Here is a 13,527-nt window from a genome sequence, read left to right on the forward strand (position 1 = left end):
GCTCAGCATGGATCTGAAAAAGCGAATCATTGACTTGAACAAGTCAGGAAAGTCACTTGGAGCCATTTCAAAGCAGCTGCAGGTCCCAAGAGCAACAGTGCAAACTATTGTTTGTAAGTATAAAGTGCATGGCACTGTTTTGTCACTGCCACGATCAGGAAGAAAACGCAAGCTATCACCTGCTGCTGAGAGAAAATTGGTCAGGAGGGTGAAGAGTCAACCGAGAACCACCAAAAAGCAGATCTGCCAAGAATTAGAAGCTGCTGGAACACAGGTGTCAGTGTCCACAGTCAAGCGTGTTTTGCATCTCCATGGACTGAGAGGCTGCCGTGCAAGAAGGAAGCCCTTGCTCCAAAAGCGGCACCTTAAGGCTCGACTGAAGTTTGCTGCTGATCACATGGACAAAGATAAGACCTTCTGGAGGAAAGTTCTGTGGTCAGACGAAACAAAAATCGAGCTGTTTGGCCACAATGCCCAGCAATATGTTTGGAGGAGAAAAGGTGAGGCCTTTAACCCCAAGAACACCATGCCTACCGTCAAGCACGGTGGTGGTAGTATTATGCTGTGGGGCTGTTTTGCTGCCAATGGAACTGGTGCTTTACAGAGAGTAAATGGGATAATGAAGAAGGAGGATTACCTTCAAATTCTTCAAGATAACCTAAAATCATCAGCCCGAAGGTTGGGTCTTGGGCGCAGTTGGGTGTTCCAACAGGACAATGACCCCAAACACACATCAAAAGTGGTAATGGAATGGCTAAATCAGGCTAGAATTAGGGTTTTAGAATGGCCTTCCCAAAGTCCTGACTTAAAATCCCATTGAGAACATGTGGACAATGCTGAAGAAACAAGTCCATGTCAGAAAGCCATCACATTTAACTGAACTGCACCAATTCTGTCAAGAGGAGTGGTCAAAGATTCAACGAGAAGCTTGCCAGAAGCTTGTGGATGGCTACCAAAAGCGCCTAATTGAAGTGAAAATGGCCAAGGGACATGTAACCAAATATTAGCACTGCTGTATGTATATTTTTGACCCAGCAGATTTGATCACTTTTTCTGTTAACCCATAATAAAGTCATGAAAGAACCAAACTTCATGAATGTTTTTTGTAACAAAGAAGTATCTGTTCCAATCACTCTATCAGAGAAAAATCAGAGTTGTAGAAATAACGGGGAAACTCAAGAGAGCCATGACATTATGTTCTTTACAAGTGTATGTAAACTTTTGACCACAACTGTACGTGTCTGTCGCGTGGCCCGGACGGGGCCTCACTTTCATGAAATTGATATGTTTGTTTTGTTATTAAGTGTTTTGTAACTGTTTTGCTTCTGTAGTTATTAAATATCTTTTGATTTGATTTTAACTCGAACCAGCTGATTTTTTGCCACTGCTTTGCTGACAAAAGACGCAGCAGTGAGAGACATGCGGCCTTCCTTTGTCTAAGAGTTGAGACCCTAACAGTAGCTGGTAGCACCCATGACTGGATTGTGGAACACCAAACCCGGCTATGACATGCTTTTGAGGGTACTACCAAGCACCTCAAGGCTACTGCTGCTCAGCGTAAGAAGGCAACCAAACATCCATCATCTACCCTAGACAGCCGGGAGAAGGTCAATAGCGTCTCCCCCAACAAATTCCCTAATCAGTGCCAGCATATAAAAGGAACCTGTTGGCATGGCCTTGTTCCTTTTTGGCCCTTGTCCTGTTCCTATGGTGGCTCGTAGTGGTTTTCATGTTAAAAAGGTATGTATTTAATGTGATCACTTAGCATGCCAACTTAACCTGCCTCTACTTAAATCCCACTATCTCGCTTAGTTTATGTTGGACAGGACCTTTTTAGGATAACGTAGTTTTAGAGTTTTTAGCAAAGCCTTTTTAGCTTAATATGTAATAAAGAATTATTTAAGATCACTTATTGTTTTCATTTGTCCATTACTATTCTTTCCTCCCTCGCAGCTCCCGTCCCTGAAATTTGATAAATTTCTTTGGTTCCTTATATAAAACTTTTGGTTCATTTTTACGAAACACGTCTAATTTCAGTAATCTGTGTGCTTTAACAATTCTAAAAAACAATATCTTAAGGATGTTAAGCTCATACTTCCTGGCGTGGCATTGTTGGTTCCCTCATTTCCCCCCTAAGACCCAGCCACATACTGATTTATGTACTTTGTTCTCGTGTGATCCTTGCATTTGAGTCTTTTGTCTGACCATCAAAGTACAATCTGGCCATGACAGACTCTGCAGGATCAGACCCTCTCAGAGCAGCCATTCAGAATCGAGGCCAACGACTTCACCAACACGAACAACTGCTGACATCACTCTCTACCACCATGCAGCAGCTGCAGGCCCATCAGGGTACGTTTCAGTCCTCTCTGGAGAACATGGTGGGTTCCCTCTCCAACCAATTGCAGCTGATGCATGATACCTTTACCGCCTCTTCTGCTCCCGAGACTTCCAATTCTCCCACTCAGCCTTCACGGAAGGAGGCATTTCCTGAGCCTCATGGTACATGAGGCTCCTGAGAGAGGCTCATGTACTCATGTGGGAGAGGCTCAGGAGCCTCATGGTACCATGAGGCTCCTGAGCCTCATGGTACCTCATGGTACATGAGGCTCCTGAGCCTCATGGTGCATGGTTGCATGTTGCATGGTTGCATGTTTCCCCAACCTTTTTTGGCTCCTGAGCCTCATGGTACCTCATGGTACATGAGGCTCCTGAGCCTCATGGTACCTCATGGTACCATGAGGCTCCTGAGCCTCATGGTACCTCATGGTACCATGACTGGCTCAGGAGCCTCATGGTACCATGAGGTACCATGAGGCTCAGGAGCCTCATGTACCATGAGGTACCATGAGGCTCAGGAGCCAAAAAAGGTTGGGGAAACATGCATGACTACAGGATGCTTTGAAAGATAATTAAAATCTCACCTTGAACTTCAGCAGTGTCGAGCTCAGTTAACTACTGATGGTCTGCCATTTACACACAAGGAATTCATAGGAACTCACACAATCAATATAAATACATGTTTTATTTGTTTTAACTGCAATCTGTCATCTGAAAACAAACCATGAACAAAGTTATTTCTAACAGTGACAGTTGCTGGTGAATACATTCAACAGGTGCTTTTCATGTGTAAATCCTGTGAACCGCTAACCTACAGAGACACGTTTTGGGCTTTTATCTGCTCGGTTATAGAAAAATATGAAGGCACAACATTTGAGAAACCTGGAATGTATTTATAGGCACTTTCATGGGAAAAAGTGGTCAAAGATAACCTTTACATAATCATTGTGCTGACTTAAAGTGCTATCAAGTCTGTGCAAGATACTGTGAAACAGGTGTGCTTTCATCAATTTTTCAAATTAAGAGCTTACAATGCTTTAGTCACAGAGTTAAACTGATTCAGTGACAAATGGTAATTCATCCCAGTAAAAGACACAGATATGAGGACAATACTGTTCCAGAGCCAGTTTACATTCCAGAGGATGAAAGAAGATGCTACCCAGAACTGCAGCAGGTATGAGAGGCCTGAACACAGTGACGCTCTGGTTAATGTGTGGCATGGACATTTTGTCAGATGCAGGTGGGAGATGTAAACAGGGTTCAAGGTTACAAGATGTTGAGGTTGTAACACACTTTGAGAACAATGAAATTTAAAGTATGGTCTTAAACCACTTAATGTATTGTTCCATGCATCTGTGTCTGTATACTAAATTATTTCTCCAAACATTTTAGTGCATGTTAGGCCTTAGAATTCAATTCAATAGCCACTAAATATGGGCATTCATATACATTCACCGTGAATTTTACGCTTTAGAGACACAAGCTGCTATGGCAAAAAAAGACACTGACACTGTGTGAAAAGATAAGCGAGCCAGAAGTGAGCCGCTGCTGTGTCAACCCAGAGAGCATCCATACTCACTCACTGGGAGGACTAAACAAATAATTTAACTTGTTTTAAATAAAGATTCACTTTCAAAATAAATCAAATGATACAAAACGTGTCATTGCAGTACAATATATTAACTGTGAAAAAAAATATAGCACAAATACGTCTTCAGAACCTTGCAATTAATATGGAAGATCATAATTTCACATAAATGAAAATATATATTTTATCATTCCATTAACCAGATAAATACAAAATAAAAATGCTTAAGATCAGCAATAAATACATTTTGATAAATAAGCAGTGACAGCCAAAGCCCTTACACAGAAGACATTGGGAAATAAACTAGACAACAACAACAACAACAACAACAACAACAACACAAATGGTGGAATCAACAGGAGCGTGTTTGAGTTCAGTTAGCTGACCTCACTTCAGACAGAAAATTTATCTTTAGGTGATTGGACAAAGCTTGACTGCTGACCAAAATGATCTAAAGACCAACATGGAAAATTAACACCAAGAACCTGCCGACTGCTGTAAAGGTTGGCTGCTAGAAGTTTAAAGTCCTAAGACTCAGCTCACCCAAATTAGAAACACAAATGTCTTACTTTCTTTCTTCCTTGTGAAATGATTGGCACAAACAGGATTTTAGAAGTTCAACACATAGTGTTCCTGTTAATCTGTGCCACAGCTGTCATTGGAACTAAAATGGTACAAAAGCAATAGTCAGTATGAAAACTTCCCCCCGCGTTTTTTGTGGACGATAAAGAGACACAAACATCTATCCGGACAAGATATTGCTGTTGAATGCATTTATGCTGTGAATACAGCAAACTAGATTACACCCACCTCCATTTCACTGGGACGGAGGCAAGATCTCAGACGCATATCTCCAAACCTGGACAAACAAAACCACAAGTATGCCAATAAAAGTAAGTGAGAGAATATGTTTTCTGGTAACCTGGATGAAATGACTTTCACTTGACCTGCAACTTCAGAGATTTTAAATCACATTCAAGGATTCAAAACCCTGATATTGGCCGTTTTAAAAGAAAGGGTCTCTGTAATATCAGTTATCGTTCTCTGTTTGCTCACCAAAGCACCGGGATTCCAGCCCGACTGGAAGAAAGCAACCCGTCAGTCACACTCTTAAAACAGTCACTATGACATGTGAGAGGAACAGGAGACTGGACTTGATTAGAGTGAAAATGAAAGTCAGGCTCACTTATGGCTTCAAATGAATAAACTCCAAGGCACTTTTAGAATCTTACTGTCTACCGACATTCTCTTGTTCATTTTATGGGGATGATCCTTTAAAAATGTAACACTGAGTTGACACAAGCCTCTAGGAGGTTGTCAGGATTGTGCCACAGGTGATCATCATCATAATAATAATAATAATAATAATAATAATAATAATAATGACTGTGTAAAGACACACAACACTAAAACTTTGCCCAGCACAGCGACCCCGCTGCCACTCCTACAGCACAAAAGAAGTCATATTAAACTACTGAACACAATCATTCACATTCATTCCACCATGGCACCAGTGCAGGCCTGTACGTGAATAACATTCTGGTTTACCAACTGTTCACAATATCGGAAGTAGACTTGATCTGGATTTATGATGACTCGCTTGGCTACAACAATGCACAGAGAGGCCTGCTTCTCCTGTAAACAGAGCAAAAGCGGTGAATGGTCTTCACCCTCATCTGTCTTTTTTTCCATTCCTCCCATCTCAGGCCGAGGGATGCAAACACCTCAGTCATCAGAGACAGAGAGCCTGCTGAAGATGGGAAGGCGATGGGAGGCATCCAGGAGTGGGGACTCTGAGCCGCTCTGACTGCCCAGGCTGCTCTGGTAGCCTTCCTGGTCAGACAGAGAGTCTGGGGGGCTGGGGGAGATCTCTGATGTGGGCTGGAAAAGGTAGGGGGTGGTCAGGGAAGGTGGGGTCAGGCCGTGAAGCTCAGACACAAGTGGAGGTCCCAAGCTGGGGCCAAACAGGCTGGCAAGCTCCTGGCTGGAGTGAGCAAAGGGTTCGCTCTGCCACTCCGTCAAGTCTTCAGTGGAGAACATGGGCGGGGGTGTGATGGAAGTGGGGCTGTCCAGCCGGCCACTGGAGCTGGGGAAGCCAGCGAAGCTGAAGCTGTGCTGCAGGCGAGGGCGCTCCATCTTGTTGATGGTGGAGAGGGGAGGGGGCCCGCGGCGCTCCTCTGCATTGTGGATAAAGTGGCATCGCGGGCCGTACGGACAGAAGCCGATGGTGTGGAAGGTGCGACACAGCTCAGTCTTGTACTTTGGGTGACGGCTCAGGCTGCGCAGCTCATGCATGCCGTGGGCGAACTGGCACTTATCACCATATTTACAAGTACCGTTCTCCTCAAAGGGCCGGCAGAGCTCCGTCTTATAGCGACTCAAGTTCACTTGGCTGCTTCCACCCACACATGCCGGACTGCCGGGCCACAGCCTATCCCCCAGCACGGAAAGGGAGCGCTTGTGGAAATGGTTCTCCTTGTTGTTGATGCAGCTGCTACCCAACAAAACTGAGGGATCCCTTTTAAGGTTGTTGACAAACTGGCTCTGACTGAACTTTGCACTGGTGAGGCTGATTGAGTGACGGCGTTGAAATGGCCTTGCTGCAGAGGGTGCCCCCACCACCTTCCTGTCCAGCATTGACCCAGTGGGAATGCAGCAGGAGAGGTTGGCACTCGAGCATGGGACAGACGTCAGATGAGGTCCATCAAGACTGTTGATGATGCTGTAGTTAATCATTGTACTGTTCTGTAAAGAGACATGTGTCATTAAGAAGACAGACAATCACAAGCAGGGTTGGGAACTGAAAACTTTGAACTGGTTCCAGATTAAAAAACAGGCAATTGGAAAAATTATTTATAATTTTACTCTCTGAAAGCAAAGTTTGGACCTAATGTGCTTTTTTATATCAGCCGTTACACACTGCTTGTGTCTTAAAGTGTGTCATACTGATAAAAAATCATCCAACACAAATTAAAGTTAAAACAGTGAACTTTAACTGGCATGATAAAGAATGTGTTTTACTGTCTTAAGTTCACATATAAGGTCATATAACAAATTGCTGTTAATGGCTGTGTAAATTAAGTGTCTTTTTCCATATTCTGATTTATTTCCATAAATCAGAACCGTAATTCCATACAAAATAGAATTGAAAAGCAGAATCTGAAATAAAGTCTAAATGACAAAACCTGGTTGAAAGAATCTGATTAATTCTGTTAAAAGCACAGGGAGAGCTCCGGATGATTGTGTAAAGCGTCTTGTATTTTAAGATTTTACAAATCACTTTGTATATTAAAATGTATCATAACATATCTGCATCAGTCTTTGAAAACCCAACCCCACAGTTGAGAAACACTGCCTGGCAGCAACTATCGTGCATTTTTTTAATTCTATATTATGTGGAGCACAAAGTGAGCTTCTGTAAAACAGTAATTTACCATTACTTTAACACTGCATCTGTTCTGTGAATAATTGGCCTGCTCCTATGCAGCTCTTGGCTCCATATGTGATCGACCTGGAGCTTAACTTCCATGTGTTGTGATTCTAAAGACTGTTAAACATATGCAGCAGCAGCATCAATAGAGAAGATCGGCAGTTTAGTAAACGCACGTGGGTCTGACACGTAGCAGACTGATAGTAAGTGCTCAGAAGGTTCACAGACTAGAATTAAGATAAAAAGGTAATGTTGATAAAACAAATGAATACGAGTTATGAGTTGCAATTTAATGACTTCTTTCTCTCCTCTATAACAACGGTAACACAACACGGACCTACTCAACTTCAGACTGCAGAACGTTACACAGATGCAAAGAAAGTTCAGTTAACGCTAGTTAGCATTCTTTATCCTGAAGAAGACTGTCGTGTCGAACATTGGTCAATTATTAATTTTATGCATCGTGGCTGCGAATAAGCGACTAGTTTCCTTAAACCTTGTTACACAAGTTAACGCTTAGTTTACATTAAATGCCTAACGTTGCGTGAAGTTACACAAGACTAGCCTTAAAAGATATCTCACACACACAGTCAGCTATTTTATGTTAATTTAACAATAAACACCGATTACCTGTGTGCGTCACACTCATATTACGTGAACCGTATACTACTTTGCATCGCACAAACTTATTTCTAAATAACGTTAATGCAAATTAATGTAAATTACTGATTTACAGCTGCTGAATGGCATTTAACGTTGACAATTCAGGGATGCAAGTACTGTAACCCGTCGGCAATCAAGTGGCGATGTGAGTTACTGCCCTCAAACGTAATATCAAACTTCCAGTAACAAAGTGGCTAGGCTATGGTTAGCATGGTTTCTACAGAAAATAACTAACTGCTGCTCAGGCGGTCGATGCCCCCGCATAGGCGTCATTTACCTTATTAGACACGTCTCTGTATTCGAAGATAGGAGAAATAAAAGTCGCTGTCATGTTTGTTGGTAAAGTAGGATAATACGAGCTGGTAGTTATATAAGGTAGACTAGGTTCTGCGGTTTTCAGCCCCGTGGAGCCCCCCCCCCTCTGCCGTGCCGTGGTGCTGCGCAGTTCTTTTTCAGCAGCCGGCGGCCACGCCAGCATGGAGGGCGGGCTTCCGGTTGGCACGCACAGACATGCAGCCACAGCCTCAGGGCAAACAACGCCTCTGTCGGACAAACATGGACCTGCCTTGTATCTAGAATGGTCATTTCATAGTCTATATAGAAAACAAATATTGGGTGTCTATTTTCCTAAATACTTAAAATATGTATAATGATAGGGCCTGCATAAAGTAACTATTAATCACATGATGTGTGGCTGCTTAGGTTTCCACACCAATCCAATACAAAAGTCACTGACCATTCCAGTATTACCAGCTCAGCAAATCATAAATCTTATTAGCATATCTCCTGCTCATTCACTTAGCCGATACAGAAAACGACTACCTTATCGGAAGAAAAGAAAAGTGTTCAAGCTCTGCTGCTGCTTTGATAGCTCTTGGGTGTCATTTATGAAACAGTGCGTAGGATCCACACTAAATGTTTGTTTATGTTGAAAGGAGGAAATGAACCTACGGAAAATAATATTCTAATTCATAAAACCTTGCTTCTGCCTGCCAATGCTCAATTGCCTTTTATAAATCCCAAATCAACCTGTAAATGTGTGCAGCTGGTTCAGCCACATCCCGCCCTCTACACACCCATGCAACCATAAATGGTCAACGCAAAGCACCTTATGAATGTTGATGCATAGAATCAATGGTTCTTTACAGTGAATTACAGCAACTACCGAGAGGAAGACCAAGAAAAAGGTTTTTATTGGCAAAGAAATGTAAGTTCTTATGGATGAAGGGATCCCTGAACACTCGTTTCCTCCTAATTCTTCCATTTACGCAGTCCTAACAGTGCCAGAGTATCTATCGCACACACAGGGGAGACGGGAAGAGAGACCCAATAATCGGAAAAAGTATGTGAGTCAGAGAAGTTATTGACGTGCTCGAAAAAAGAAATGTGGACAGTTTAACCAGAGCCTTTAACCAAGAATGGACAGACTCTTATATGTTAATTATTCATACAACCAGTTCAAAACCAGTATGTCTCAAATGTTCAGAGACCGTGATGGTTATTAAAAGCGGTAATGTGAAGCGCCAAGCTCAAATCTTTTGAGCAAACGTACCCACTCAAAGCCGAAATTAGGCGCATATAAATGAATCTAAGAGCCCAATATGATCATAATCCGAACACATTAATATACTGTCCAACAATGATGTTAACAGAGAGGAAAATATAGCTGAAACAAATTGTTTCAATGATCACAGATAAATGCAAACAATTTTCTCTTTTTAGAAGATAAGAATATAATATCGTGGCACTTTTGATTGACATCACTTCACACCTGAATGAACGGAATTTACTAGGTATAAAACGTTCACATTCACTCCACTCATATGAACAGATAAATGGTCATCTAACATTGTCCTTATCATATAACAGCTAGTTAGCCAACTGTCTCCTGGATTCAGGGACGTGCGGTCAGGGGAGGCAGGTGAGGCAGAGCCTCACATGTCATCATGAAAAGTAAAAAACAAATAATGCTAAAATAAAATAAATATTAATATTTCTCTACTGATCTGTGCTATAAATGTAATTTATGTATGATTCCAATCATTTCAAGCATTTTCATAACCAAAATTGCTGAATTAGCGCATGTCCTGTTCAAACTGAGAGGAGACACGCAAAGTTAGGCAGCGACGAGCTGTGCCTCACCTCAGATTGCGCAATCCCTCACTAACTGGGTTGAGCATGTGCCTTTTGCTGTCTCATTGTTTGTCACCACTGTAATATTTGTAGACACTTATTATATGTCCTTTCTTTACATAGAATAGGTACTGTATTTCATATGTGTAGAACATATTTAGTGAAAAAGCACACAGGGGAGGCAAACACTACCTCTGCCTCAAAAAAGAGGGCGTGCGAGAGCCCCTGTGTCGGGTTTATGCTTGTTTTGCCGTTGCTCTTCTTCTACACTTCTCTTCTTCTTCTTGTATTTTGCATTGACCACACAAATGTAAGATTCAACATCCAAGCTTAAAAATGTCTCAAAAAACAGGGAAATATGACCAAATCAACAGCAATTCAACGTCGGACAGGTAAAGTAACTTTTTATGTGTTTGTTGTTCTCTTTATACTGTGGTGAAGTGAGACCTCTGCTCCCAGGAGGCCGCAGACCTCTCGCTCTTTCGTTGTTGTTTGAGCAACAAAGTCACACTAAGAAAAATCAGCTGGATCCGGCTTACAATGAAAAAGTATTTATAATTTACAAATGCTAAAAGACAGTTACAAACTGAATTACACTGTCGACAGTAAGGAATCGCGAAACCGAGTTCAAAGACTCCCCCCCCCCCCCACCGGCCTACAAACGCCAGTTCACAGTAAAGAGGATCGCCAAGAACTGAATAACGTCTCTCCAAACAATGTTTTTATACCCAAAAGTCAGTAGTTTACTTTCAAAAGTGCATTGTCAGCTTTGTGATTGGCTGGAATCTGATTGTCTCCTCCTATCCTCTGACAATGCTCTCCATTGGTCTAAGTGATCCGCATAATGTCTGAATAGTGTCCTCTGGTCCGACCTGTCCTCCTCCTCAAAAAACAGCATGTACCCGACCCCCATGTTTTCTTAGGGCTGTCTTCATCTACATCTCTGTTTGATCAATACATCTCCTTCCCCCACTGTTAACACCTTACATTCCTGAAGTCGGCTCACCAAACTCATCTCATTATCATACAGTTGTTTTCGGATCTGAAAAGCCTGTCTCAAAGGTCTCTCTCTTTCCCTCAAAACATTCAGTAACTGTATTTTAGAGTTTGATACATAGAATGATTATACTTTTATGATTTAACACTTTTCCAAACAAACATGTTATAACATTATATCCACCACTAGGAGTGATTATTAAACACACTAACATTGCTTTTTAACTTTAAATTCTTCACAATACATCCGTGGTTGTTACACATCTTATCGCGGAATCTCACGATTTTCGCGGGTGGCGCCGCGAGCACTCCGCTTCTGAAACGCTCCCGGTGGGGCAGATCACGGCGCCCACGCTCCCGGTCCCGTGCGCCGTCTCAGGACCTCTAGTTAGTGACTTGTTAGCTGGTGGGCTAGCTAGATACTCATCCTCCATAATGTGTAGGTGCCAGCAAACTAAGAAACACACTGACGGACATTGGAGGCCCGTCAGCAGTCATTCTTTCTGGCCCAGGTCTGTGCGCCTTTTCAATTTAAGTCAGATTTTGCTTCTTCTACTTCTTCTTCTTTTGGTTTTACAGCGGTTGGCATCCATCTTATTGGTGCATTACTGACACCTTCTGCTCCGGAGTCTGGATCAGACAATAGACCACACTCTTTACCCCAGAACAAAACAAAACAAAACAAACCACAACAAATAAATAAAAACAACAACAACAAACAAACAAGCACTCTAACCAGCACCCTTGTACCTTATCCCTGCATTTCAATCATACATATAAAAAACCCTGTGTTCTTTAAGAAAGCTAACAGTACCCAAACCTGTGCTCTCTCACCCATGCTCAGTACTCCTTTCAGTGTGCATTCATGCACCCCTAATTCCCTCAGATTATTCCTCGTCATCTCTCTCTGCATCTCATACTCCCTACAACTCATCACTACGTGCTCAACTGACTCCTCTTCTCCACATCCTTCACACTGTCTGTCTGGTGTTCCCCTATCATTTTCAGTGTTTTGTTTAGTGCACTATGGCCCAACCATAACCTTCTCAACACAGGGTCTCTCCTGTTCCTACTTCCTACCCTGGTAACTTTGACGCTCTTTTGAATATGATATAGATGTCTCCTTTTCTCCTCTCTGTCCCACCTATTTTGCCACATTTGGTTGATATTTTCCCAGATAATACATTTGACCTGTGCCTTACCGATACTAATCTTCATTTCTATGTTTCCTTTCTTTTAAAGCCCTCTTTGCCAATTCATCCACCCAAACACTTCCAATTCCCTTGCAATGTCATTGTCTACCCAACCAAAGTTGTCTCTCTGACTCCTCCCATTCTCCCAGACCACCTGCAGCACTCCTTTTGCAGGGTGAGAATCATTGTGTCCCTGTAAATTAGCCCAGTAGTTTGTCATTAGTTGCTTTCTCCTTAAATCCAGCAGCATTTCTCCCATTTCTACCCGCAGGGCATGTATTGGCAATGTTTTAAATGCTCCACTACATACTCTTAATGCCTGTGCCTGAACCACATCTAATTTAACATTAAGAGATTTGGCTGCTGATCCGTATGCTATGCTGCCGTAATCCAACACAGATCTTATTGCATTTTTCCTCTATTCTGCTGATATAGTCTGTCCATGTTAACCATGAATCAAAAAGAACACCCAGAAATGTAAATGTTCCAACCCTTTCTAAGTCTCTCCCATACATCCTTAGCTTCATCCCATCCTTGATTATTTTCCTGGTGAAAAACACAGTTTGTGTTTTTTCAACTGAAAACCTGAACCCCCAATCATACCCCCACTTCACCGCCTCATCAATTGCTTCTTGTACTTTTCTGATTGCATGTTTCATGTTCCTTCCTTTCTTCCACAAGGCCCCATCATCAGCAAACAGAGACCTATATCTACTGGTACCTTTGTGAATATGTCATTAATCATAATGATGAAGAGTAGCGGGTTAATCACACTACCTTGAGGCATACCATTATCAACTATGTATTGATTTGACATGTCCGACCCAATTCGTACTTGAAGTTTTCTTCCAAACAGAAAATCCTTTACCCAGTTATAAACTCTCCCACCAATTCCCATTTTGTGCAGCTTAATTAGCAAACCTTCCTTCCACGTCATGTCATAAGCTTTTTCTATGTCAAAAAACACAACAATGACTCGTTATTTGCCTGGGCTTTTCTTCTTTCAGTCTCTAGCCTTATCACTGAGTCCATGGTGGTCCTTCCCTTCCTAAAACCACTCTGAAAACTTGCCAGCATTCTTCTCTTCTCAAGCTCATATGAAAATATTATCATCCTTTCCATTATCTTACACATATTAGATGTTAGTGCTATTGGTCTGTAGCTGGCGGGTTTAGATGGATCTT

At 42.1% G+C, this 13,527-nt stretch overlaps 1 protein-coding gene across 1 annotated transcript; it reads right to left on the bottom strand.

Moving 5' to 3' along the window:
• Positions 1 to 3,006: 3,006 nt before the first annotated feature.
• On the bottom strand, positions 3,007 to 8,481 carry zfp36l1b (zinc finger protein 36, C3H type-like 1b). Its single transcript, XM_068708604.1, has 2 exons — positions 8,299 to 8,481; positions 3,007 to 6,673 (listed from the first exon to the last, which is right to left on the bottom strand). Exons 1-2 carry the CDS (start codon positions 8,350 to 8,352, stop codon positions 5,654 to 5,656), a joined length of 1,074 nt encoding a protein of 357 aa, XP_068564705.1. The 5' UTR covers positions 8,353 to 8,481; the 3' UTR covers positions 3,007 to 5,653.
• Between the last annotated feature and the right edge of the window lie 5,046 nt (positions 8,482 to 13,527).

The sequence above is a fragment of the Cebidichthys violaceus genome, unplaced genomic scaffold (genome assembly GCF_023349555.1).
Source record: "Cebidichthys violaceus isolate CVI_PGR_0920_01 unplaced genomic scaffold, fCebVio1.0.p SCAF_14, whole genome shotgun sequence".
Taxonomy (NCBI): Eukaryota; Metazoa; Chordata; class Actinopteri; order Perciformes; family Stichaeidae; genus Cebidichthys; species Cebidichthys violaceus.